At 43.2% G+C, this 23,692-nt stretch overlaps 1 protein-coding gene across 2 annotated transcripts; it reads left to right on the top strand.

Moving 5' to 3' along the window:
• The first annotated feature begins 4,574 nt into the window (after positions 1 to 4,574).
• On the top strand, positions 4,575 to 22,253 carry RHEX (regulator of hemoglobinization and erythroid cell expansion). 2 transcript variants are annotated; one of them, XM_036272819.1, is made up of 7 exons: positions 4,575 to 4,683; positions 17,898 to 18,023; positions 18,232 to 18,332; positions 19,394 to 19,534; positions 20,933 to 21,003; positions 21,478 to 21,688; positions 22,061 to 22,253. In XM_036272819.1, the coding sequence occupies exons 2-6, from the start codon at positions 18,013 to 18,015 to the stop codon at positions 21,676 to 21,678; spliced, it is 525 nt and encodes a 174-aa protein (XP_036128712.1). In that variant the 5' UTR covers positions 4,575 to 4,683; positions 17,898 to 18,012; the 3' UTR covers positions 21,679 to 21,688; positions 22,061 to 22,253. The 2 variants fall into 2 exon arrangements, with proteins under 2 accessions (XP_036128712.1, XP_036128711.1); XM_036272818.1 differs by lacking the exon at positions 22,061 to 22,253 and having other exon boundaries at positions 21,478 to 21,769.
• The last annotated feature ends 1,439 nt before the right edge of the window (positions 22,254 to 23,692 follow it).

Raw genomic sequence — 23,692 nt, forward strand, 5'->3', positions numbered from 1 at the left:
AAATCCTGACCCAAGGATATTTTTATATTTATCTTTAGCTAGAGTGGGAGAGAGGGAGCGAGAGAGAGAAACATTGATGTGAGAGAGACACATTGACTGGCTGCCTCCCACATGACCCCGACCAGGGCTGGGGACCAACCGCAACCGAGGTACGTGCCCTGGACTGGAATTAAACCCATGACTCTTGGGTCCACGGGCCAATGCTCTAAGCCAAACCATCCAAGGCCCTCCTACATATTTTAAAAATCTGTTTAATTGCCTCTTCTCTCTTCTCCAACCTAATCTCCACATTGCACACAGAGGGCTCTCCTAAAAACAAACCCTGATCTTTTCAATTGATCAATGTACCATCAATGGATTCTTGTTGTCCATTGGATAAATTCAAACTTCTTAACAAGCCTACAAGGCCTCTGTGATTCCACCCATACCCACCTCTCTGCCCGTCACTCCCTGCCTCCTCCCCCACTTCCACTCTCCCTTTGTCTTGGCTGGTTCTCTTTGTCCCCACACTGAGCCTCCACTCACACACTTTCCTCTGCCTGTAGCCTCCCTAGGTCAGAGCTGAGGGCTTATCTGACCCAAGACTATAATGAGCCCCTCTGCTGTATGTTCCCTGGCTCCCTTTCACTTTCCATAATATAACACTCATCACACCTTTGTATAATTTTTTATCTGAAGTCCGTGATCCCAACTGCATGAGAATAGGGACCATGTCTATCTCTTCACCACTGTAATCCCAATTGCTTAGCCAGATGCATTGTGACCTACCAAGAAATAACTGTAGAATGAATGAATGAACGAATGATGGCAGAACCATTTGAAGGGAACAGCATAGTGGCCATAGTGGCAAAGCCCTCAATACTTTATAGAATATTTTTGAAATATCAGGTTTATTGAGATAGAATTCACATACTATACAATTCACTCATTCAAAAGTGTACAATTCCATGGTTTTTAGTATATGTCCAGAGATGTGCAACTATCACTACAATCAATATTACAACATTTTTACCACCCCAGAAGAAACCCAGCATTCTTCATTTCTCCCTATGTTATTTTTAAAAGCTAATAAACCTAACATTGGTAGAGTGTTTTACAGTGAACAGAGAGGTTCATGTGTGTGCTCACTGATTCTTAAACAATTCTGTGAGGTGGGCATTTTAATGCATCTATTACTAAGTTTAAACTTCAGTTTATGGAGTGAAACCTTTAATTAATAAATAATTTAATCTGAGCCTTGGCCGGTGTGGCTCAGTAGGTTGGAGCATTGCCCTGTGCACTGAAATGTCGCAAATTTGATCCCCAGTCAGGGCATGTAAGGGAGGCAACCGACAGATAGGCCTCTGTCATATTGATGTCTCTCTCTCTCCCCCCTCTCCCTTCCTCTCTAAAATCATTTTTTTAAAAAGAAATTTAATCTGAAGGGAAGGGGAGGGTTGGTGTAGACTGCCAACTCTTGAAAGGAATGAGACTGGGTGCTTCATATGTGTTTTCATATGAACTTAGGGCGCTACACTATACCTTAATGCATTGCATGTTGAGTGTCTACATAACTCATAACTGGTGCAGAAAGTCAATTAGGGGGATACAGAAGATAGAAAAATACTGCATAAAGCAAATGGCTTTTGAAATAATAATAAAAGATCTGAATTTGAGCCCAGCCAGTGTGGTTCAGTGGTTGAGTGTTGACCCATGCACTAAGAGGTCACCGGTTCAATTCCTGGTCATGGAACATGCCCAGGTTGTGAGCCTGATCCTCATTGGGGGCATGCAGGAGGTGGCCAATCAATGTTCTCTCTCATTGATGTTTCTCTCTCCCTCTCTCCCTTCCTTTCTCTCTAATATCAATAAAGAAAAACATTTTTTTTAAAAAATTTTTAAACAAATAAATAAAAGATCTGAATTTGAATCCTGACTCTGCTATTTACTACAACTCTATACATTTGGGCAAGTTATCTCAATTTTCGGTTTCTTTGTAAAATAGTATCTTCCTTGTAAGTTGTGAGAATTAAATGAACTAGTGTATATGAAACAACTGGTACCCTTATTGGTGCTTAATAAATAGCAAAACACTTTATTACTAATAATAAACTTGTAACAGACTTGAAAAATAAATTAAAACACCCATGGGAATATCAATATATAATTATCGAAAATAATAATTCATTGCTATCCAGACTGTAGTGAAATGGACAGGCTCAAATACTGCTCATGGAATACATGTTCTTCAAGCAGAAGGTCAATATGATGCAAAAGCCATAAAATACCTTCCTTTGACTTAGAGATCTATTCCTGGACCTTAAGCCTAAAGAAATAGTCTAAGATAAGCCAAAAATTTTTAAAAATCAGTGTGTACAAAGTTATCCATCAGAGTGGTGTCTCCAATAGTAAAAACACTGGAAACAACTTAATGACGATCCAAGGGATGGTTTGGAATTTAGGATGATATCAGCAAATGGGAAAGTAGGCAGCCCTTAAAGGTACCATGAAACCTGCTGGGCACAGCGGGACCCACATGTGCAGATACCCTAAGGTGGGAGGAGGCTTGGAAGAGCGTGAAGAGAGAAAAGCCGGCAGAGTGACTGAGATACAGCTAGAAGGGTAGGTGGCTGCCAGATAGCAGGAGCCTTATAGATTTGTTCAGGGTCTTAGATTTCATGCTAACTGCAATGGGAAGCCACTGGAGAATTTTAAGTAGAGAGTGACATAACCAGAATTGTGGATTTTAAAAGCTCATTCATTATTATGTGGAAAACAATTTGGAAATCTGTATTTAAAAAAAAAAAAAACTATGCAGGGAAAGCATTATGCAAAAATGTATTAGGGTGATTGGATAGAGAGTAGGGTTTTTTCCTGCTCTTTTCAAAAATTCCTCATGCTGTTGCCACACCATTTTCAGAAGTAATTCTCCTACAGAGAGTAGCTGCGTTCTCTGGAAGACGTCATGTCCCACAAATGTTGGAGACATTGCGTAGAGGGAAAAGGATTTGGGAGGGATATGTTCTTAGAAACGTGTGGGGTGGGGGTAGGGGCTGGGAGGTGAAAGTGTGTTATCTACCTCCATTAGCTGCTCTTTCGCCATCAGGTGATAAACTATAAAAATAACTTCCTGTTGATGTTACAGATATTATAACCTCGTTTATCACTGTTCTGATCTCCCCTTGAATCCTGTCTTTGAGGCTGGAGTCTGTTAGCTCTAAGCAGAGAGAGGAGGGCCACATCACCCAGGGCTTGGCCGATGGACCTTGGAGGGGGAGGTCTTCAAGGAGCACCAGGGCGAATCCATTCCCAGTGGCCTCCAGCAGGAGCCGGCTAAGTGCATTTGTGAGAATCGTCTCATCTTCAGCAAGTGCATGACGTTCAGCAGTGTGTGAGATGCAGGCATCCCCCATCCGCTGTAACAGAGCACTTATATTCATGCACTCATTTATTCATGCCACAAACATTTGTTGAGCACTTACCAGGCATAGGCAGAGTTTGGGCAGCCAGAGGTAGAGAGAAAAAGACTTAGACCATCAATAATTCTTACTTTACTATTTACAGCAGAGTCATGGATGATCTAATCAAAACCCCTTGTGATGAAAATGTAGTCCAGAGAGGTCAAATGCCTCTGATCTCGAGATCACTAGGTCCAAGTCAAGTTGACTTTCTATTGTTACAACATTATCCTAATGAGAGTACACATGGAAGACCCAAAATATGTCATGTTCAAAGATCCTTAACAGCTACCTGATATTGTGAGCCTTGGAGTGCCATCATGGGAAGTTCTCATCCAAGAGTGGTCCACACAGACGTGCAGAGCAGTGTGAATATTCCACAACTCTAGCTGTTGCCACGTCTATACTGGACTCGTGTAGAACGATAATCGAAGTAGTGAGTCATGAATCTTGACTTGATTCCCATAGGTTAATTGTAGCTAGAGTTAATTACTTAGAGGCCATGGCAGAGTTAGAAGCAGAGAGAAGAGTGTATTGGCAGGGCAAACCCAGAGGATACAGACAACCCAGTTAGAAAGTCGCTCTGTACAGCTGCAACAGCCATCTCAGGTTGGCCTGACTCAACGTTTAATGGCAAAGGGGTTGTCCTTGAAAAATTATCCTTGTTAGTTGCCATGTCCCATACACACTGTCCCAATCTACAGTCGCATCACTCACGAATTTAGAGATGAGCCCATTTGGAAGGGACCTTTGCTAACATCTAGAAATCTACTTCTTCATTTTATAGAGGAAGGACATGAGTTCGCTGATCAGAAAGTGATTTGTTTGAGTTCATGCAGCAAGTTTGTGCCAGAGGTGATGAATTTGAACCTAGGCCTCTTGACTCCTCCTCCAGTGCTCTTCCACTCTACCCGGTGGTATGCATATTTGCAGTATTGAAATGTGAGCTCACATGGAAAGAGACTATTAATCTCCTCCATCTAGTAAACTGCCTGCGTGAAGGAGCAGGGCAGGGCTCTGCTAAAAGAGGAGGTGTTATCTGTGGCTTCACCCTTCTCTACTCAACTGAGCTAGATCATTATCTTCTGAGTAGCAGCACCCACCCTATTGGAAATGATGAAGCATTTGTGACTGACCTCCAGTAACTGAGAAGCTTGCGGGTGGGTCTGGGGGTGGTTGGGAGATGTTTCCATGAGGACATTGCTGAAACACAGGCTGGGATCAGACCTTGCTCATGGTCCCGTAGGTAAGTATTGTCTGGGCAGGTAGGATTTTTAATGATTTTGAGGAATGTGTGTCTGTCTGTGAACATATATAGAGAGATTTCAGAGAGGATTCTCCATTTACGTGTTGACATTACAGGATGTGGAATTCAATTACAGTTTGCTCTTTATGACATTAATCTCTTGCTCCCAAGAGAGATCTGGCTGCAGTAGCAGCAGTGGCTGTCAGGGCTCTGGCTAGGAGGTGCGGGACTTTGGATCCAGACAGAACTAGAGCCAGTAGTAGCTATTAATTTGTTACTCTTTTTTAACTGGGAACCAGATCCCCAAGAATATCTTCCTGCAGGTGTTGGTTCCTTACGATCCATTCTGAGCTGCAAAGGACTGGGCTATGTGGAGGGAAGCTGACCAGCTTGGCAATTTTAAAATGTCATGAATGGGAGTCAGAAAATGCATGCCCTCAAAAGGAAAGCCATGAAGCTGGGCCTTGGCACCCAACGAGGGAGGAACAGTGCTGGAAGTTTCCATGGTCTCGCTTACCCTTCTTGACAAATTCTGTGAGGGAGACATTTGACTTCCCTATTAATGGAGGAGGAACTAGAGACCCAAGGACATTAAGTGGCTCCCCCAAGGTTATACAGTATTTATTACATGCAAATGGATTTCATTGCAGTGTGTATAGAATGTTAAGAAGTGTTTTTCCCCCCACATTATGTCTACGTATGGTGGAGTGCAAAATATGGACAAGACCTGGTCTCAGCCACCAAAGTACTCACAAACAGCATAATCTGTAGAAGGTGCTTAGTTTCTCTGAAATTTAGTTGGCAATCAATGAAACAGAACAGTTTGGCCCTTCCAATTCACCTGGGGCTTTGTGGGAACAAAAGGAATCCATGAGTTACTGCTTAAGCTGCTGGCAAGTCTTTGTATTCTTGCTGACTTCGTCTTAGAATTAAGGTGCATTCAAGGTTTCATTCATTTCAAGTAATTGCTTGTAAAAATGCTTTCCCCCAAATTACCAAGGTGCATTCACCTCTGGTACTTTTCTTGCAAAACTGCTTCCCCCAAATTACTAATTAGAAATTTTAGATAACTCTTTTTCCTCCTAAAAAATTGTCAGTGCCTGTACTTAGAAATATGTTACTAGAGATGAGGCCTATTGGATTGAAACTCAAAGTTGCTGTTTCTGGTTACTTTGAGTATCATCCTTTATGTCCATGTTAGGAGGATGGAATTCTAGAACAAAATGTCAGCAATTAGATCTATTTAGCGCATCCCCCTCAGTTTATAAACAGGAAAACAGGTTCAGAAAGAGGAAGTGACATGCCCCAAGTGGCTGAATTTTAAGACAGGAATGTTGACATAGATTCCCATTTCATGTTCTCCCAGATGTGCCCCAACCACCTGCGGGGAGGTCCTTGCCATGGTGCCCAGCATCAAAAGGAAATCCGAACAGGATTTCTCTGATACCCAGAACCAAGGTGACACCCTAACCTTCTGTTGTCCCCTTTCCCATGATATTTGGCAGACCCCACTCCTCCCCTCTCATGACTGGATATTTTCACCTTTCTGTCCCTGGGTGGGTGGACATGGGGTCATAGGGTCAGAGACTGTTTGGTACCAGAGAGTTCCCAGGACCGTATGATTTTATACATTGGAAATGGAAATCAGGAGTGAGCCCAGTTTTTTGCAGGGCCCTATGGATATGGGTGCATTTATACAGCTAAGCCAATTTGGGGTTGAATTCTCTGTTCTGGTCTGAGCACCTATACAGTTAGTTGATCCTTGAACAACATAGGGTTTAGGAGTGCCAACTCCCACGCCCAGCAGTTGAAAATCCAAGTATAACTTTTGACTCCCCAAATTTAAAAACTGATAGCCCTCTATTGACTGAAACCTTATCAATAACATAAACAGTTGATTAACACAGTGATTTTCAGTCTTTTTCATCTCATGGCACACATAAACTAATTACTAAAATTGTGCGGCACACCAAAAAATATACTATATTTTCTGTTGATCTGACAAAAAAATAGGTATAATTTTGATTCATTCACACTGGGCAGCTACTATTGTGTTGGTTGTTGTCATTTTTTCATTTCACAATCAAAGGGAAAAGAGGTCAGTGCCCCTAACTAATTAGTCAGGTATTGCAAGTTTTAAAAATTCTTATGGCACACCTGTTAAAAATCGGTGGATTAACACATATTCTGTATGTTATTTCTATAATGTAGTCTTACAATAAAGCAACTGAGAGAAAATAAAATACTATTGAGAATATCAAAAGGAAGAGAAAATACATTTATAGTATTTATTTTAAAAAGAAACCGAAGAGTCTCGGGTTCAATTCCCAGTCAAGGGCACCTGTACCTCGGTTGAGGGTTTAATTCTTGGCCCCAGTCAGGGTCGTGCAGGAGGCGGCCAATCTATGTGTTTCTCCCATATCAATGTTTCTCTCTGTCTCTCTCCCTCCCTCCCACTCAATCTGAAGAAATCAATGGAAAAATATCTTCGGATGAGGATTTAAAAAAAAAAAAAAAAAATGCATCTATACGTGGACCCACACAGTTCAAACCTGTGTTGTTGAAGGGTCACCTGTATATGCCAAACTCTTGACTACATTTCTTAAATGCCGTGCACAGTATGACAAAGTCTCTGACCCCAACAGCCTGGGTTTAAATTCTTTCTCCTCTTGAGGGATTAGAGCCTGGTTTCCTCATATGTCCAATGGGGACAACAGTAGCATCTACCTCAGAAAGGTGCTATTCCAAGGGCTAAGTAAGGTCATTTATGCAAAGTGTTTTGCACGATGCTGGCACATAGTAAGCGCACAACGTGCGTGAGTGAAGAAAACTGAAACGAGTCACCCTCACTTCTCAGCTAAAACCCTGAGGCCTGGAGAGAAAGCAAATCACAAGGAGGAGGCCACAGCTGAAATTCCAGAGCCGGTCTGTCGGGCCACCAAGCCCCTGCCCCTCACCATTCTCCTGCACATACTTGTGTGGTTGCCATGGGTGTATTCAGCTGTCTCCCACGTTGTCTTGTTCACATGTGTATCGAATCTGTTTCAATCTTTGTAGAAGACTATCAATTTCACTAACTCTGTCCCCTACAGTCAACGGTAGGAGACACCTTCAGCTGGATTGCTCTTTCCCCCAACTCACCATCCATTCATTACCTACTCGTTCTTCAAATAATTCCCTCTCAGTGACCCCCCCTCTGAGTAATCTATTGTGTGGAGATCTCGTTTCCCCCCAAAATTGTACATATTACGAGAATTCATCCACTATGTTGTGGCATCTCTTCTGCTTTTTTTACTTTTTTACACATCAATGTCTTGATTTTCTGAGTAAAACATGAGCTCTTGAAAGCTGGTGTTCAGATGATGTTCTCTCCTTCAGGTCTATCAGAGCATTTCATACAGGACCATGTACATAGACCGCTCCATAAATATTTGATTGATTGAAATACAGACATTTAGCTGATTATCTCAATATTCTATTAACATGGTGAGATACAATTTAGATGTAAATAAATTTGTATATAGGTAACTTTGGTATTATGCTAATTTAAGCCACATAGAATTTCTGAACTTGTTTCAATACTCTTAAAATATTTTCTTCCTGATCGAAAAAAGATACATGTTAATTGCACAAAAAGTTGACAATAACAGATAGGACAAAGAATTAAATAAAACATCATCCACAATCCCAATACCCAGTTTTGTTAACATTTAGGCATATTTTCTTCAATTTTCCCTTTTTGAACAAAGTACATTAAATAAGACCTCCAATTTCCATTAATGTATATGTAAATAAATCTATATTTTATATGCAAAGTTATTGTCAATGAACTATTCTGGATTTGTTGAACTGAATCAAGTGATTTGGGGAAAGTTATTACTAAACTCATATGATAGACAAAATGTTTAACGACCCAGAGTTTTCTTTCTTTACAAATTTTCATTCTTTTTATGTTTACTTTTAAAGAGCTGTGATCAGATTATATGTAGCGAAATATAGCTGCATTGTACTTTTTCACAGAACAGATTTCTTCCCCAGACTTATTTTTCCTAAACATAATTTTATATGTCTATATGCATTCCATTCTGTATCTTCACCCTCATTTATTTAATTTTTGCTTTTCAGTTAGATTGTTGCCCATGTTTTACTTTAGTAATCAACAGTGGGTATGGTTGCTTTGCAATAGTAGCTTTGTTCTCTTTCCAGGTTGTTTATGATTTGTCTGTTCCACGCCATTTATCCATTTATCATTTGTTCCACACCATTTACGCATGTCTAGTTTTTGTTTAAAAAATATGTAAAAACGTTTTAAAATTATGTATTGCGCATACTTTTTCTAGTTTTTTTTTGGTTTGCCTTTACTTTTCATTTTAACATATCACATTTTAATATTGTGGAGCCCAATCTATTTTTCTTGTATTGCTTTGCAATTTCTTCCATTGCATAAGCTGAGAACGTTTTCTCCCAGCTGGGGATTTAGTAAATATTATTAAATGTGTGAATAGCCAATCTTATTTCCTTGTAATTTTACTGTCTCAATTTAAAAATATTTACCTCCTTAATTGCTTTGAAATTTATGTTGTTACCGTATGTCTGGATGTAAATTATTTTCTCTTTCCTTATAGGTAGCTAATTCATTATCCTATGTACATTTCTTAAATAGCCCTTTCCTTTCCTCCCCTTGCTTTGTGAACCATTTTTATGCTTATTGTACATACTGGCATATTTTTTCAAATCTACACTACTCTTAAGAAGTGGTAGTCATCACAATTCCTTTTCAAATGTATTTTAGCTCTTCTTAACTGTTATTATTTTTTCCCGGATGGATTTTAGAATAACTTCGAATTATCAAACATTCTTACTGTAATTTTGATTGGAATTAAATTAAACCAAGAAATCAACTTCAATTTGATTTTATTTCTAGTCTTCTAGTTTTCCAATCTGTCTTTCTATTAGTTTAACTCTTTTATATTTCTCAGTAAATTCCGATTTCCTTCAAAATAACTTTCTTCTAGTTAAAATTATGCTTAGATAGATCTATTGTGATCGTTGCTACGGCTTATGGTTCCCCCTCCCCACGATTCTATTTTCTAACTGGCTATTAGTAGAATAATGGTAAGAATAGCTGGGAATTTTAGAATATTTATCATGCCCCGAGGACTTCCCTGAGCAGTCTCATTAATTTCACTAGTTTTTCAATCTATTCTTTTGGGATGTCTAGGTATAAAATCACATATTTTGCAAATAAGAATGAATTTGACTTCTTCTTGCCCAAGACTACACTTTTCTGTATCAGATATTAACTCAGGCTCCATTGCCAGCCCACCTAGGCACAAAGCCCCATTAATTCTCGTTATCTTGAGCAAGTACTTAACTTCTCTGTGTCTTAGCTTTGTCCTCTGTGAAATAGAAATAATAATATATCTACCTTCTAGGGTAGCTGTGAGACTCGGATGAGGGTCTGCCACACAGAACATGCTTAATAAATATTCAATATCCTTATTATCATAGGTTGGATGTTGGAGGAACTTCAAAGTTCCAGGAATTAGAATTCCCAGGGCTAACTTTTAAAAATGGATACAGCAGCCCTAGCCAGTTTGGCTCAGCAGTCAGAACATGAGCCCACAGACCAATGAGTAGCGGGTTCAATTCCAGTCAAGGGCACGTACCTCTGTTGTGGTTCATCCCCAGCCCTGGTTGGGGTCGTGTGGGAGGCAACTAGTCAATGTGTCCCTCTCACATCAATGTTTCTCTCTCTCTACCTCCCTCCCACTCTATCTGAAGATAAATAGAAAAGTATCCTTGGGTGAGGATTAAATATATATATACATATACAAATGGTTACAGCAGACATCCTTTTCCTCAAATAACTGCTAAAATAGTTTACCACTTGGTAAGATATTGATTATTGGTATAGGAGAGATATTCTGTATTAGAATAAGAAACAATCCTCATATTTTTATTTTACTTTAAAAATAAGGAGTATTCAATTTTATGAAATTTTTTGGCATTTACTGAGATCTCTATTTTTAAATTTGATTTATTGATGCTGTATTTATATCATATAAAAGGCAGTTCCTTGTAATGATTGAGAGTTAGGCTTTTAAGTCAGATGGACTTGAGATTGAAACTTGACTCTTCCAGAGTGGGGGCCAAGATAGTTGCTCAACCTCGCCAAGTCTTGGTATCCTTGTCTAGGAAATGGTGATTACGTCTATTCTTGTACAGCAAGAGGATAAAAGCATGCAGAAAATATTCAGCATTCATTTTCATCATTGTAATAATTGAATCCTGGTATCTCTGGAGTAACTTCTTGATATTATTCTCTATTTACCTCTGTATTCATCTTTTTCTGCACCCTGGATCTGCTTATATAGCATAAGAATCACATGCTCCTTAAAGGTTTCAAATAATTAATTTGTAAAACTAGTATATGGATACAAATTTTTAGTAGATAATTCTGATAATGCTTCCCATTTCTAAATAATAAAGCTGTCATTTATTGGATACTTACTACTATGTGACCACTTCACACACCTCATCTTATTTCATCCTTAGAAGTAGGTGTCATGTGTATTAATCTGGGAATCAATTATCATTGTTCCCATATTACAGATAAGAAAATTGAGGCTTTGAGAGGGTAAATAGCTAGACCAAACTCTTGCAGAGAATGATCTGAGATGTGAACCCAAGCTGTCCAACTCCAAGTTGTCTGCCTTTAACGGCAAGATACCATGCTGCTTCCCAAACTTCTTTCTTACTCTTTTCTTTTTAATGTTTTTATTTATTTATTTATTTATTTATTTATTTCCTTTATTGATTTTAGAGAGGAAGTGAGAGGGAGAGAAAGATAGAAACATCGATGAGAGAGAACATTGATTGGCTGCCTCCTGCATGCCCCCAACCGGGGATTGGGCCCACAACCTGGGCATGTGCCCTGATCGGGAATTGAACTGGAGACCTCTTGGTGCATGGGTTGACGCTCAACTGCTGAGCCACACCGGCCGGACTCGTTTTGGTTTTTATCTGATTAAGTTTTCTGTGTCTTATGGAATCAATTTTCTAATTTATAGTTTTCTAGGAAATCATTAATTTTACTGAGATTTTATTTATTTATTATTATTGTTGTTATTGTTGTTAATCCTCACCCAAGGAGATTTTTTCGTGTGTGTGCATGTTCAGAGAGAGGGGAAGGGAAGGAGGGGGCGAGAGAGAGAGAGAGAGAGAGAGAGAGAGACATCGATGTGAGAGACACTTCTATTGGTTGCCTCGTGAAGGACCCAACCAGGGCCGGGAATCAAACCTGCAGCCCAGGCACATGCCCTTGACCAAAATCAAACCCATGGCTCTTCAGTCTGAGGGCCAATACTCTAACTGGTAAGCCAAACCAGCCAGGGCTAAGATTCTATTATTTTTTAAAATTCCTTAGTAGTCTCACATTTTTTTCTCTCTCTTTCTGTGGTTATCTTCATTCATTATTAGTTTGGTTTACTTATGTTTTCTCCTTTTCTTGATTATTCAAAACTGTATATTAAATTAGGAGAGAAAAGTCTAGTAATGTGGAGGAGGATGTGTAAAATTATAAAATGGAAACAGTTGTTTTTTTTCTGTTAAAAAATATTCTGTTTCCATCCACCTTCGTTTCCCTTTCCCCTTCCTCTACCCTACCTGGTCTTTAAAGAACAGAATGCTTAGGGCTGGAAAGAGCTATAGGGGTACTTTGCTGAGCCCCTTAATTCAGCTGGGCCTGGAATGGACTTTTACCTGTCCCAGGTCACACAGTTAGCAAGTGACAGAGCCAGCAGAAGCCAGGCTCTCATCTCCCTGTCTCGCTCTTTTTCCACTATACCATATGCCGTGTTATAGTTCAAATTATTAATTTTTTATCCTCACCCAATGTTATGTTTATTGATATTTTGAAAGAGAGAGAGAAACATCCATGTGGGACAGAAACATTGATTGGTTGCCTTCCATATGCGCCCTGACCAGGGATCTAACCCAACTAGGTGTGTGCTCTGAGCGGGTATCAACCCAACAGCTTCAGGTGGACGGGACGATGCTCCAACAAACTGAGCCACCTGGCCAGGGCAAATTATTAATTTTTAAAACAATAAATTAATGAAGATTTCAAAGTAATCTTTATAAAAGCTTTTAAAAATGTTAAAGCTACTTAATTTTAAAAGATTGATAAAGTCAGCTTAACAACATTGATTGCGATTACTTCAGTGCGTGTGATTTTCGTGTAAATCATCTTCGGTTGTGCCCTGTTTTAAACCACTCTCTCTAGAATGAATGCATCCAAAGAAAGCAGGTGTTAGGCAGGAAATGTGCGTTATTACTTCACCTCTGATGTTAATACTTCGTTACTAGAGAGGCCATGAGAGAGCTCCTTTATCAGTAGAAGGGAAACACTACAATGGAATCCAGCCCGAACTGGGAGTCTCAGGATTTCCACCCAGGTCTAAAGAGAACAGAAGAGCCCCGGCCGGTTTGGCTCAGCGGTTAGAGCATCGGCCTGCGGTCCGGAGAGACCCGGGTTCGGTTCCCGCTAAGGGCATGTACCTCGGTTGCAGTTTGTCCCCGGCCCTGGTTGGTCGTACGGGTGGCAGCCACTCGATGTGTCCCTTTCACATCGATGTTTCTCTCTCTCTCTCTTCCTCTCTCTCCCTCCCACTCTATCTGTACAAAAAATGGAAAAATGTCCTCGGGTGAGGATGAAAAAATAAAATAAAGAGAACAGAAGAAATGCTCTTAGCACTCTGCTGAAGTGTGGATCGGAGGCTCCTGCTGGGTTGCTACCATTGTGTGGGGCTGGGTGTCAAAACTCAGCAATGTGAAAGAGGGCAGGACAGTCCCCATATTGATGGCAGAACGAGGTATGCCAACTGTCACATGGTCCAGGAGGGTTTTCACAACACAATTACCTTAAATTGCTCCTTTCCAAGGTGTTTGGTTTGTGGGTGTGTGCAAATGAGCCGATGTTTCTGCTGACTGTCTGATCAGCAATCTGCAATTAGACCCCAAGGAACAACCGGCTCACTGTGGTTAGGGGCCATCAGCCACTAAAATAATGACATTTGTCATCATTTTCATACATCATCCTGTCCTGGATCTTATCTCCAAATTCTACTCAGAACGAATATGTAAGTTTTCTAAAATAGCCAATTTTTTTTTATCCTCACCCGAGGACATTTTTTCATTTTTTGTTCAGATAGAGTGGGAGGGAGAGAGGGAGGAAGGGAGAAAGAGAGAGAAACATCGCCGTGAAAGAGACACATCGAGTGGCTGCCACCCGCACGACCAACCAGAGCCAGGAACAAACTGCAACCGAGGTATGTGTCCTTAGCGGGAGCTGAACCTGGGTCTCTCTGGACAGCAGGCTGACTCTCTAACCACTGAGCAAAACCGGCGAGGGCTAAAATAGCTAATTTTAACAGCTCTACTCTAGTTGCCATTTTGGTGAAGTGTTTTAGGATTGAATAATACCTAATAATTATTGAGTGTTTTCCTCATGCCTGGCATTATATAAAGGTCTTTACCAACAGCATAACTCACTAAGCCCACACAAGAACTCTGTGAGGCAGATACTATCCTTCTCCCCACATTACAGGTGCAGAAACTGAGTCAGTGGGAAGTTCAGTACTTCACATCTAGAAAGGAACAGAACTTGGATCCATATTTCATCCTGTTTGACTCTAATGCTATATACTGACACAGGGACTATGTGTCATTTGGCTAGCAAGATGCTCATAATACATTAAAATGATGGAATGGTACAGCCAGTGTGGCTCGGTGGATTGAGTATCGTTCCATGGACTGAGCAGTCCTGGTTCGAATTCCAGTCAGGGCACATGCCCGGGTTTCAGGCTCCATCCCCAGTAGAGGGCGTGCAGGAGGCAGCAGATTGATGTTTCTCACGTCTATGTCTATCTCTCTCTCTAAAAAATTAATTTAAAAAAATAGGTTTAAAATGATGGAATGAAGTCCAGGCAACCTAGTTTTGTATAAGGAGCTAATAAGGTATCGGGTCTAAAATAATGGAACATTTCTTTAATGCAGTGATTCTCAATTGTGGGCAACAGAGCCTGCCTCAGGGGGGCATTTGGAAATATGTGGGGTCATATTTGGTCACTGGGTTGCTGCATTGACCTGCTACTTTGGTGGTCTTTCAGGATGCTTAATGTCTGGCAGTGTGCAAAACAGTTCTGGCCAGTGGTGCCAAATGTCCGAGACTGAAGAAACACTGACAAAGGGGAACAATGGGAATCTGAAATGATTCTATAAAGTCAAGGGTGGCAAACTCAAATGCCCTCGGGTATCATCCAGGTGCTGAAGATTACATGTCCCTAAATCTTGAAAGCACCTCAAAATCACCTAGGCACCAGATTCGGTCTATAGGCCCCCAGATTGGGCTTTTTAAAAAGAGGGGGTTTTCTGATCTCAAAACATCTTTTTTCTTAATTTATTTTAGATAGAGAGGAAGGGAGAGGGAAAGAGAGACAGAAACATCAATGAGAGAGAACATTGACTGGCCACCTCCTGCATGCCCCCCACTGGGGATTTGCCCACCACCTGGGCATGTGTCCTGACAGGGAATCGAAGCAGCAACCTCTTGGTACCTGGGTCGATGCTCGACCACTGAGCCACACCGGCCGGGCTCAAAACATATTTGTAATGTATTAAAGGAAGAGAAAAAGCTGCTAATTAGTATGTTCCCATGTTAGTTTGTTTTTTGTTCCCATGTTTTAGAAAGATTTTGTATGTAGATATATACATATACAAGTATATTTATGAAAATATGGAGACAATTTCATGGAATAACAATTGAGGTGATTTTATAAAATGCTGTGCTTATTTGTATTTTTAATTCTTCTACAATAAATATCTATTCATTGTTTAATTTTTAATAAGTAAAGGTTAAGAGGAGCCTTGAAAAATTAAAACTTTGAGTGTGGTATCAGAACACAGCCCTGGTAGATATCTGGGAGAGGGAGGATGATTTCCGTGAGGAAGGACAAGTGAGACATCCAACACGAAGTAAATCAATACTAAAGCATTAGAGGGCCTTAAAAATGGAACATTGTTGATTTCGCGCACACGCTTGCCTGGCTTCGGCTGTTTTCCATGATTTTTGTGTCTTTTGTGGCACAATAAAGCTCTCCTGGGCAACTCCAGTCTTTTGCAGATGCCCCAGAAATAAGTCTGGTACTGAAATTTGCTCAAGAAGTAAGTATCCGTGCTAAAACATATCTATGCGCTTTTTTCAATCACGTCACCAAATCCTTCAAGATCATTCTTCCTCCTGAAAAGTCACTCTTGATTGATCCGGATCATTTCCGTGTCTTCTTTCCAGCATCTTACTTAGCTCTGCAGTTTTTAATTCGGCGTAGTCACTCTGAGCTTGCTTTCTGGCGTTTGCCGATCACTGGGGAATACTGGGTTTTCTGCCTGTTTGTCCACAGACTGCGGGAGGTGGGAGGTTGGTAACTTTGTGAAGTCCTCTGTAGCTACCACCTGGGGCAGTGTCCTGGCCTCCTTTCGGTCCCTTCCGACCTGCACCGCAGTGAGCTAATCGGCGGCTCTCCTGCAGCAGGAACCAGAAAGCCCTGGTGCTCACCCTCCGGTGCTTCTTGGCGCCGCAGCGGTGGGTGCGAGGACCAGCAGAGGGAGGACTCTGGCGCAGGAAGGGGCCTTCTCTCATCTAGAACATTCCCACTCCGCGCCTCGACTCCTCACCCATCTCACATGCCACATCTAAACAAAATAAACAAATCATGCCTGGATCCTGAATCCATCCTTATAAATCAAACTAAACAGGATTCTTTGGGAATGATCACGTTAGGTGTACTTTGCTCATTTAACTTGAAAAGCAAAGCCTAGATAGAGTTGGGTTCCTTTGAGAGAAGTGTCTAGAATTTATGATGCAAGAAAGAGGGCTTCAGCAATTGGGATAAATAAATCGAGTCAGTGTTGCTCCCAACTTTTGACCCCTCCGCCCCCACACACGCACAGAAACGTCATCTGGAGGACTAGCTTGTTGGTCTGTGAAGGGTGTGGGGGAGACGGTGGCATTTCTCTCTGAGACTTCCAGCTAGCCAGCACCCACAGCCTGGAGAGGTGGTGGTGGCCACTCCACACCCTGTCTCCCCATCGCTGCCTTCCCGCTCTCGAGACTCTCACTCCAAATTTTGATCCTAGAAAGCTTCAGTGTGAGGACTACAACTGAAGCAAAATGTGCAAGTCTTTCCACACTGCCCTTAGCACTTGGAAACGCCGGCTGGGAAAACCAACCTCGATGGCAGTAAGGCTGTTTAAGGTTCAGTCTGCATCAGGACAGTAGACAGTGCTAGGGCCCCGCCTCAGGGCTCTGCAAATACCACTTCAAAGCCTTTGCATTATCCTCTTTGTCTCGTAGTAAATCCATATTCAGCACATGTTGATGGAATTCATAAGCTAATTTAAAATTTTTTTTCTTTATTGATTTTAGAGAGAGAGGAAGGGAGAGGGGGAGAGAGAGATAGAAACATCAATGAGAGAGAACATCGATTGGCTGCCTCCTGAATGCCCCTTACCAGGGATTCAGCCCACAGCCTGGGCATGTGTACTGACTGGGAATTGAACTGGTGACTTGGCGCATGGGTTGACGCTCAAACACTGAGCCATACCAGCCAGGCAATAAGCTAATTTTTTAATTAAACCTATTCCTAGAGGTGTGATAGCAACCACAGTGTTGTTCCTAGAACCCAGTGAAGCCGTGTAGGGTGTGTGTGTGTGGGTGTGTGTGTGTATTTTAGGTTTGGACTTCAAAGACTCTCTCCCAGTGCATTGCTCTCGTTGGAACCCTCGGTGCTTCAGGCTAAGGTTCTCCAGGAGCAGAGAGGAATGACTGAGTGAGCAGGCATGAACTTAGAGCTCAAATTCAGGCCTGGCCACTTGCCAGTTGTGAAACCTTAAACATGTCCCTCAACTCTCCCAGCCTCACAGTGCTTGTACACAAGGAGGGCAGTGCTGTCCAAGTCACAGGAGTGTGTGAATTGGGTAGGGTGGCAGATGGGCCAGGGGCTCAACAATGGGTGCTACTGCCTATTTTGTAGACTCAAAAGCTGACCTCTGGGGAGAGGAGAGCACATGACCCCCAAGCAGCCGAGTTTGCCCGAGGAGAATTGGGTTCATGTGAGGCCAGGAGACCTGACCAGCTGCCTTGCCTCCTGCAGGTCTCCTGGATGGTTCTGCTGGCACTGCTACTTGGAAACGAGGTGCCCGAGTCTCTTCCTGCTGCACCGTGAAGAGCCCACTCACAACTCTCGGCTGCCCTGCCAGGAGCTCGCCATGCTGACAGAGTGAGCGAGGTTCCAATCAGGCTACTGGGATAGCTGGCTTGCAAGCATGCACTGCTTTCCTTGGCTTCCCGTGTCCAGAGAGCAACGGGACCTGCCCCGAGACACACAGCAATACCAGATGGCTGCCTCTGGCTCGGGCAGAGAGGGGTTTGCAGCTGCATTAGCATCTCTGCAACTTCTAACTCTGACCCCTCTCCTTTCCCAACAGAGACATGAAGCTCTGGCACGGCTTAGTGATCGCGGTCGTGTCCCTTGTCCTACAGGCCTGCCTCCTCACAGCCATCAACTACCTGCTCAGCAGGCACATGGGTAACTGACTCAGTGTTCTCTCCCTTCTGGTTACCCTCAGGGACAATTCCCAAGCCTGTAGCAAGACCAGCTCTCTTTGGAGACCTTGAATATCATTTGAAAATCTTGAGGATTCACTGGCCAGATGGCCCCTCATCCTGACTGGGTAATCCCCACTCTGAACCAACCTATTTCTGGTTGGGAATGATGGCCCAGAGTTCTTCCACTACCTGGACCTTCTGCCCAGAGATAAGCCTTGATGCTCGTGAGGGTGGCCTCATTTAACCTGGGTCTAATTAATTTTCTTCGTCACCACCAAAGGACTGAATGTGAAGAAATGGCTTTGAATTGCAACAGAAGGGAGTATGGTTAGGTTGAACTAAGAAATCACCTTAATTCTTGAACTGCTTTACAATGGAAAGTAGAGAAGCTGTGTCCTGGGAAGACATTACAATTAGGGGAAATAAAACATTTCTTTGGCTAAAACAGGAGATTGGGCAGGATAATGTTATGAAGGTTTTTCCAGTAAAGGAACTATAGACTTCTCTAGTCATTCATTCATTCAATATAATACAATAGAGAACCCAAAAAAAGTCCTGCCCTTAGGTAACTTACATTCCATGGGGTTACAGACAACAAATAAGTAAAGACGTGGGTAGATTATGGTAAGTGCTAGGGAGAAACAAAAGCGAGGCACGGATATAGGAATTGGATGGTTACCAGCATCGCTGGGATGCTGACATTTGAGAGTAAACTGGAGGGCAGGAAATGAGGGAGCAGGCTGCACCTGCCAAGGCCCGAGACAGGAGAGTGTTCAGCATGTTGCAGCCGGAGCACATGGCAGAGGCTGGGGTGGCTGGAGCCCAGGAGCAGCGTGAGAGAAGAAGGTGAAGCCAGACAGAAAGGAGGCAATGGGGAGCCCTCAGGGTTGGACGTTGGCTTTTTCCCCAAGTGAGACAAGGGCACTTAGTGGAGTGCTAAGATCCTTCTGAACGCTTTTCTCTAGTGAGAGTTGTGCTCAGAAAGGGGATGTGCCTACCCCAGGAAGCTTCCCCTGGCCCCTCATGCTCTGTTCCCTCTAGCCAAAGAGAATGAACAGTTACTAAAAAGAGCAAAGCTCCAGGCCCCACGGCCCCGACCTGCCCACCACCACTCACCTGCTGCCCAGAAGAACGAGACTCGGGGAGAGAGAAGCACCCCTGTGTCTGAGCCCCAGTACAAGAGTGAGTAGTGGGGCGGAGGGTGGAGGGCGGGTAGTGGTCATAAAGTGTATTTTGTTCTGTCTGGACACCCAGAGCAGCCCAAGGCTGTCCCTGCCAGCCCAAAGCCAGCCCAGATTCCTCACCCCCACCCCAGTGACGGCCTTGCTACCTTACCTTTTTCAGAAAGGTGTTCATCCTGCCGTGTGGGGCAGACCTCTTTGGGTTTGTGTGGGTCTAAGCTCTTTCCTGGGTTTGGTCATGTGTGAACAACAGCAGAGGGGCTTGGGGGCTGTTTCTGCTCCTGTCTCTATAATACTAAGGCATCTTTTCTTTCACCTGGCCAGTGAGTGGTGGAGCCAAGGTTTTGAGTGACTCTGCCTGCCTCCAGCCACGGCTGGTACTATGCATCATGCCATCTGGCAGTGGCATTGGCTGGTCCCAGGAGCTGACTCAGCTGTACTCCCAGAGGCTCCTTCTCTACTGCCTTAGATCCTCATGTGTATCTGGGTGTTTTAATAACTATGAGACTTGGTGATAATTCAAATGTATGTCTGCCTCTGGCAAGTAGATCAACAGGCTCAACACCTTCTTGTTTTCCACCTCAGGGCTTGGGAGACCCACCAGGTCACTGTTGACACAGTGGAAAGTGTTGCTTCTTGCAGTGAGAAAATCCCCCCTGGCGGTGCACCCCCCAGAGATCATACTCTTTCCGTTGGTTTATCTCTTGATTGATTTGGCTCCATCCTTCTAACTTTGATCTTTTGAGTTGGAGAGATCTGGTTGTCAGGCTTCCTAGCACTGCGATAAGGCCTCAGAGCACATGGGAACCAGAAGAGGCCACTCACATGAACTCAGTGTTTTCAGCAGAATATGAGAGGACTATCCTCATCATGACCCCTGACCCCAAAGCTGCACCAGAGCTTGGCCAGTGTCCGCGGCTCTTTAGCTGTCAGAGAGCTCAAAGGTCATCGTCCAGCACTCTTTTTGGATTGACATTATATTATAGGAGACAAAACCAGGGCACAAAAAGGGATGTAATCTGCCTAGAGTTAGTGACAAGTTACATTAGAACCTGTGCCCATGACTTGGGAGGCCAGAGCTGTTTGCTTTGGGCCCCACTGCCTAGCAAATCCCTGCTATTCCACCCGAGCACAAGCCTAGTTAGTTTCAGGTGGAGCTGGACAAAGCAGCAGTGCCTGGATTCTTGGTCATGTTCCTGCCTATTTTTGGAGGCTCTCTCTCCCACCTCCCCCTCTCTTCTATTCCTTCTTTCCCTTCTGGGAGCTCTGTATCTCGCTTCCCCCTCCTCTTTGCATTGCTGGCTCTGCCTCTGTCTTCGTCTCATCCTCCCTTCCGTTGTCTCTATCCTCTCCTAAGACCCTCCAGCTTTCTTTAGAACAGTTTCTATTTTCTCCCTAGGTGACAGCGACACATCCTCAGAGAGCTCCTACACCTCAAACAGAGCCTGCAGCTCGCCTCCCACCTGCCAGGTAATGGACACTCCTAATGACCCCTTATGCAGCTACAGAGATGGAAGCAAGGAAGGAGCTTTTTGAGTCACTACAGCATCCTTAGGTGAGGGTGATCGGGCATTCATTCACAGCCCACAGATCACCCAAACAAAGTGGGTCTAAGTGGCTGTGAAAACGGAAGTGCGATGGGAAGCCTCCTTCCCCCCATATCCTAGTCCTCGGGCCACTGCTCTGAGTTCAGACCTCATTTGAATTGATTCTCTACATCTTTCTTCCTTAAACCCATCCACGCCCTGCAGACAGGAGGAACAAAGTCATTGGCAATCTTCCTCACTGCCCTGGCCCTGCTCTCAGACACAGCTACCTGGAACCCAGACCCCCACTCCTCCAGCCTAGGGGCAGGCCTCTCTGAGTGACAGTTTAGTCCTGGGGCCCTGCCTTCTCCAAATAGGGTAGGAATCTTGACCTACACTTCTCTGCTTTCTCCCCAAGGCCACCAAGGATGTAAATTATACACAGGTGGTCTTTTCAGACACCGGAGGACTAGAAACGGAATCTGCCCTGGACTATGAGAACGTAAAGGAAGAGACAGATTATGTCAATGTCAATCCAAAAAGCCACAAGCACAATTTCTGGACTTTTGTGAACCCTGCTCTCTCTGAGCCAGTGGAGTACTCTCAAGTGGCCATGTGAATCCTAGTTTGTATGTTTGGTTTTTTTTAATGGGGCAAAGTTCTCTACAAATTCTTGTACTTATTTTGCAGGGGAATTACTTTCTGTTTTTTAACAAGACATAGGGCGGGGGGAGGGAGGGTGAATAGGCTTTATTTCAGCAAGAAAGTTTCAACTTGGAAGACCTTCCAGGCCAAGTATAAAAACATCGGAGCTATCAGTAAAGAAAGTGATGAAGTCTCCACAGAAAAAATTTTTTTAAGATTTTTATCAGCTATAGTAGGATCCTGTTTGGCAGTCTTACAGTTAAATTACCCTTTGAGCTATTTAATTATTGGCAATAAACAACTTCCTTAAAAGTTTTAAATAGAATGGCCATCACCGGCATGTGTCCCTCTTCCAGAGCTGTCTGCTGAGCAATCCTGCCTCGCCCTCAGAACTTTCCGTAGTCAACACAGAGAGCCCACTGGCACCCAGCCTGTGAATTCACTGCTTCTTAGGAATGAGAGATGACAAAGAGCCTGGTAAATGCCAGCCAGCCTCCCAATCTGTTATTACAAGAAAGATCTTTCCAAATTTACTCTAATAAAATTCTATAGCCATTCCTGGTTTGCTGTTTTTTGTTTTTGTTTTTTTTTTTCTCATCGATTAGGAGTAAAAGGACACTTTCCTAACTTGATGAAGAATAGCTTATCTGAAATGAGCAGGTGTGTGATACTTAACGAGAAGGTCCTAGTCATAGTCCTGTTAGATCATGAACAAAGTAAGAATGTCCACAAACTTGCTATTTTCTTCATTATCTAATCTTGCTCGTGAAGGTCTAAGCAGTTCAATTAAACACTTTACAAAAATAAGGGCTATAACTATTGGAAAGGAGGAGGACATTAGTCATTGTTTGCAGATATCCTAGTCTTAGGAAACCTGAGAGAATTAACGTAAAATGTTTTAAAATCGATTACATGCAGCAAGCAGTGACTACAGAAATATACAATATACTTTCTCCAACAGCTAAATGAGACAGAAAATGAAAAAAAAAAAAATGTTCGCTATAGCCAAACATCTCCAAAAGTAGAAACCCTGGGAACACTCAGCCAAATTCAAACCCCAGAAGAGTGGCCTTCAGATCTTAGAGACGATTTATGAACTTGCTCCCCCTCCTGGCTGTAAATGACTCTGCAGCCCTGGTACTGGGAGCAGTGGGTGGCTTTCATCTTCCCAGGCCCCTCTTCCCGCAAGAAGATCTGCTCTGGCTTTGTTTCCGGGGCTGGAAATTTTTGCTGATCTACATGTCCCTTTACCTTTAGCCTGCCATTGCTGTTCTCCTGCTCAATTTGAGTGTTTGTGCCCCACCCCCCAATTCGTATGTTGAAATCCTAACCTCCAAGGTGACAGTCAGTATTAGGAGGTGGGGCCTTTGGGAGGTGGTTAGGTCATGAGAGTGGTACCCAAGTGAATGAGACTGGTGCCCTTATAAAAGGGACCCCACTGAGCCCCCGAGCCCCTTCCGGCTTGTGAGGATACCACAAGCAGTCTACAGCCTAGAGGAGGGCCCTCGCCGACCATGCTGACACCCCGATATTGGACTTCCAGCCTCCAAAACCGTGCAAAACAAATCTCTGCTGTGTATAAGCCACCCAATCAGTGGTCTTTTGTTATGGCAGCCAGAATGGACTAAGTTATCTCCTTAGAAAGCTTTTCTTGTGGATAAAGAGATTCTATTGATCAGAGAGGCAGAATGAGGAATAAACAATGACAACAATACTGTCTCAGCATCCAGAAGCGAAACTCTACTTCTTATTGATCTCTTTCGAAAAGAGACAAACAAGCAGAGGACTGAAGAGGTTCAGACATGTTACGGTGCACTCTAGAGACCGCACAGGGACACTGCCGAGGCAGTCCCCGCACCAGGAGAGGGGACCACCGCCGCCCTGGGGGTGGGGAGGAGCATCCATAAAAAGAAGATTTGAGCAGCTGGGTGGGTGGGGTCAAAGAACGCTGACCTAGTTGTGGAGGCAGGCAAGGACATGAGCAAAAT

Source organism: Molossus molossus, unplaced genomic scaffold (genome assembly GCF_014108415.1).
Source record: "Molossus molossus isolate mMolMol1 unplaced genomic scaffold, mMolMol1.p scaffold_m16_p_20, whole genome shotgun sequence".
NCBI lineage: Eukaryota > Metazoa > Chordata > Mammalia > Chiroptera > Molossidae > Molossus > Molossus molossus.

What these genes read in the sequence shown, in the direction of transcription:
- RHEX (XM_036272819.1), top strand. An exon ending in CCTGCTCAGCAGGCACATGG is followed by an intron (nt 18,333 to 19,393) that starts GTAACTGACTCA and finishes TGTTCCCTCTAG; the next exon opens with CCAAAGAGAATGAACAGTTA. An exon ending in GCTCGCCTCCCACCTGCCAG is followed by an intron (nt 21,004 to 21,477) that starts GTAATGGACACT and finishes TTTCTCCCCAAG; the next exon opens with GCCACCAAGGATGTAAATTA.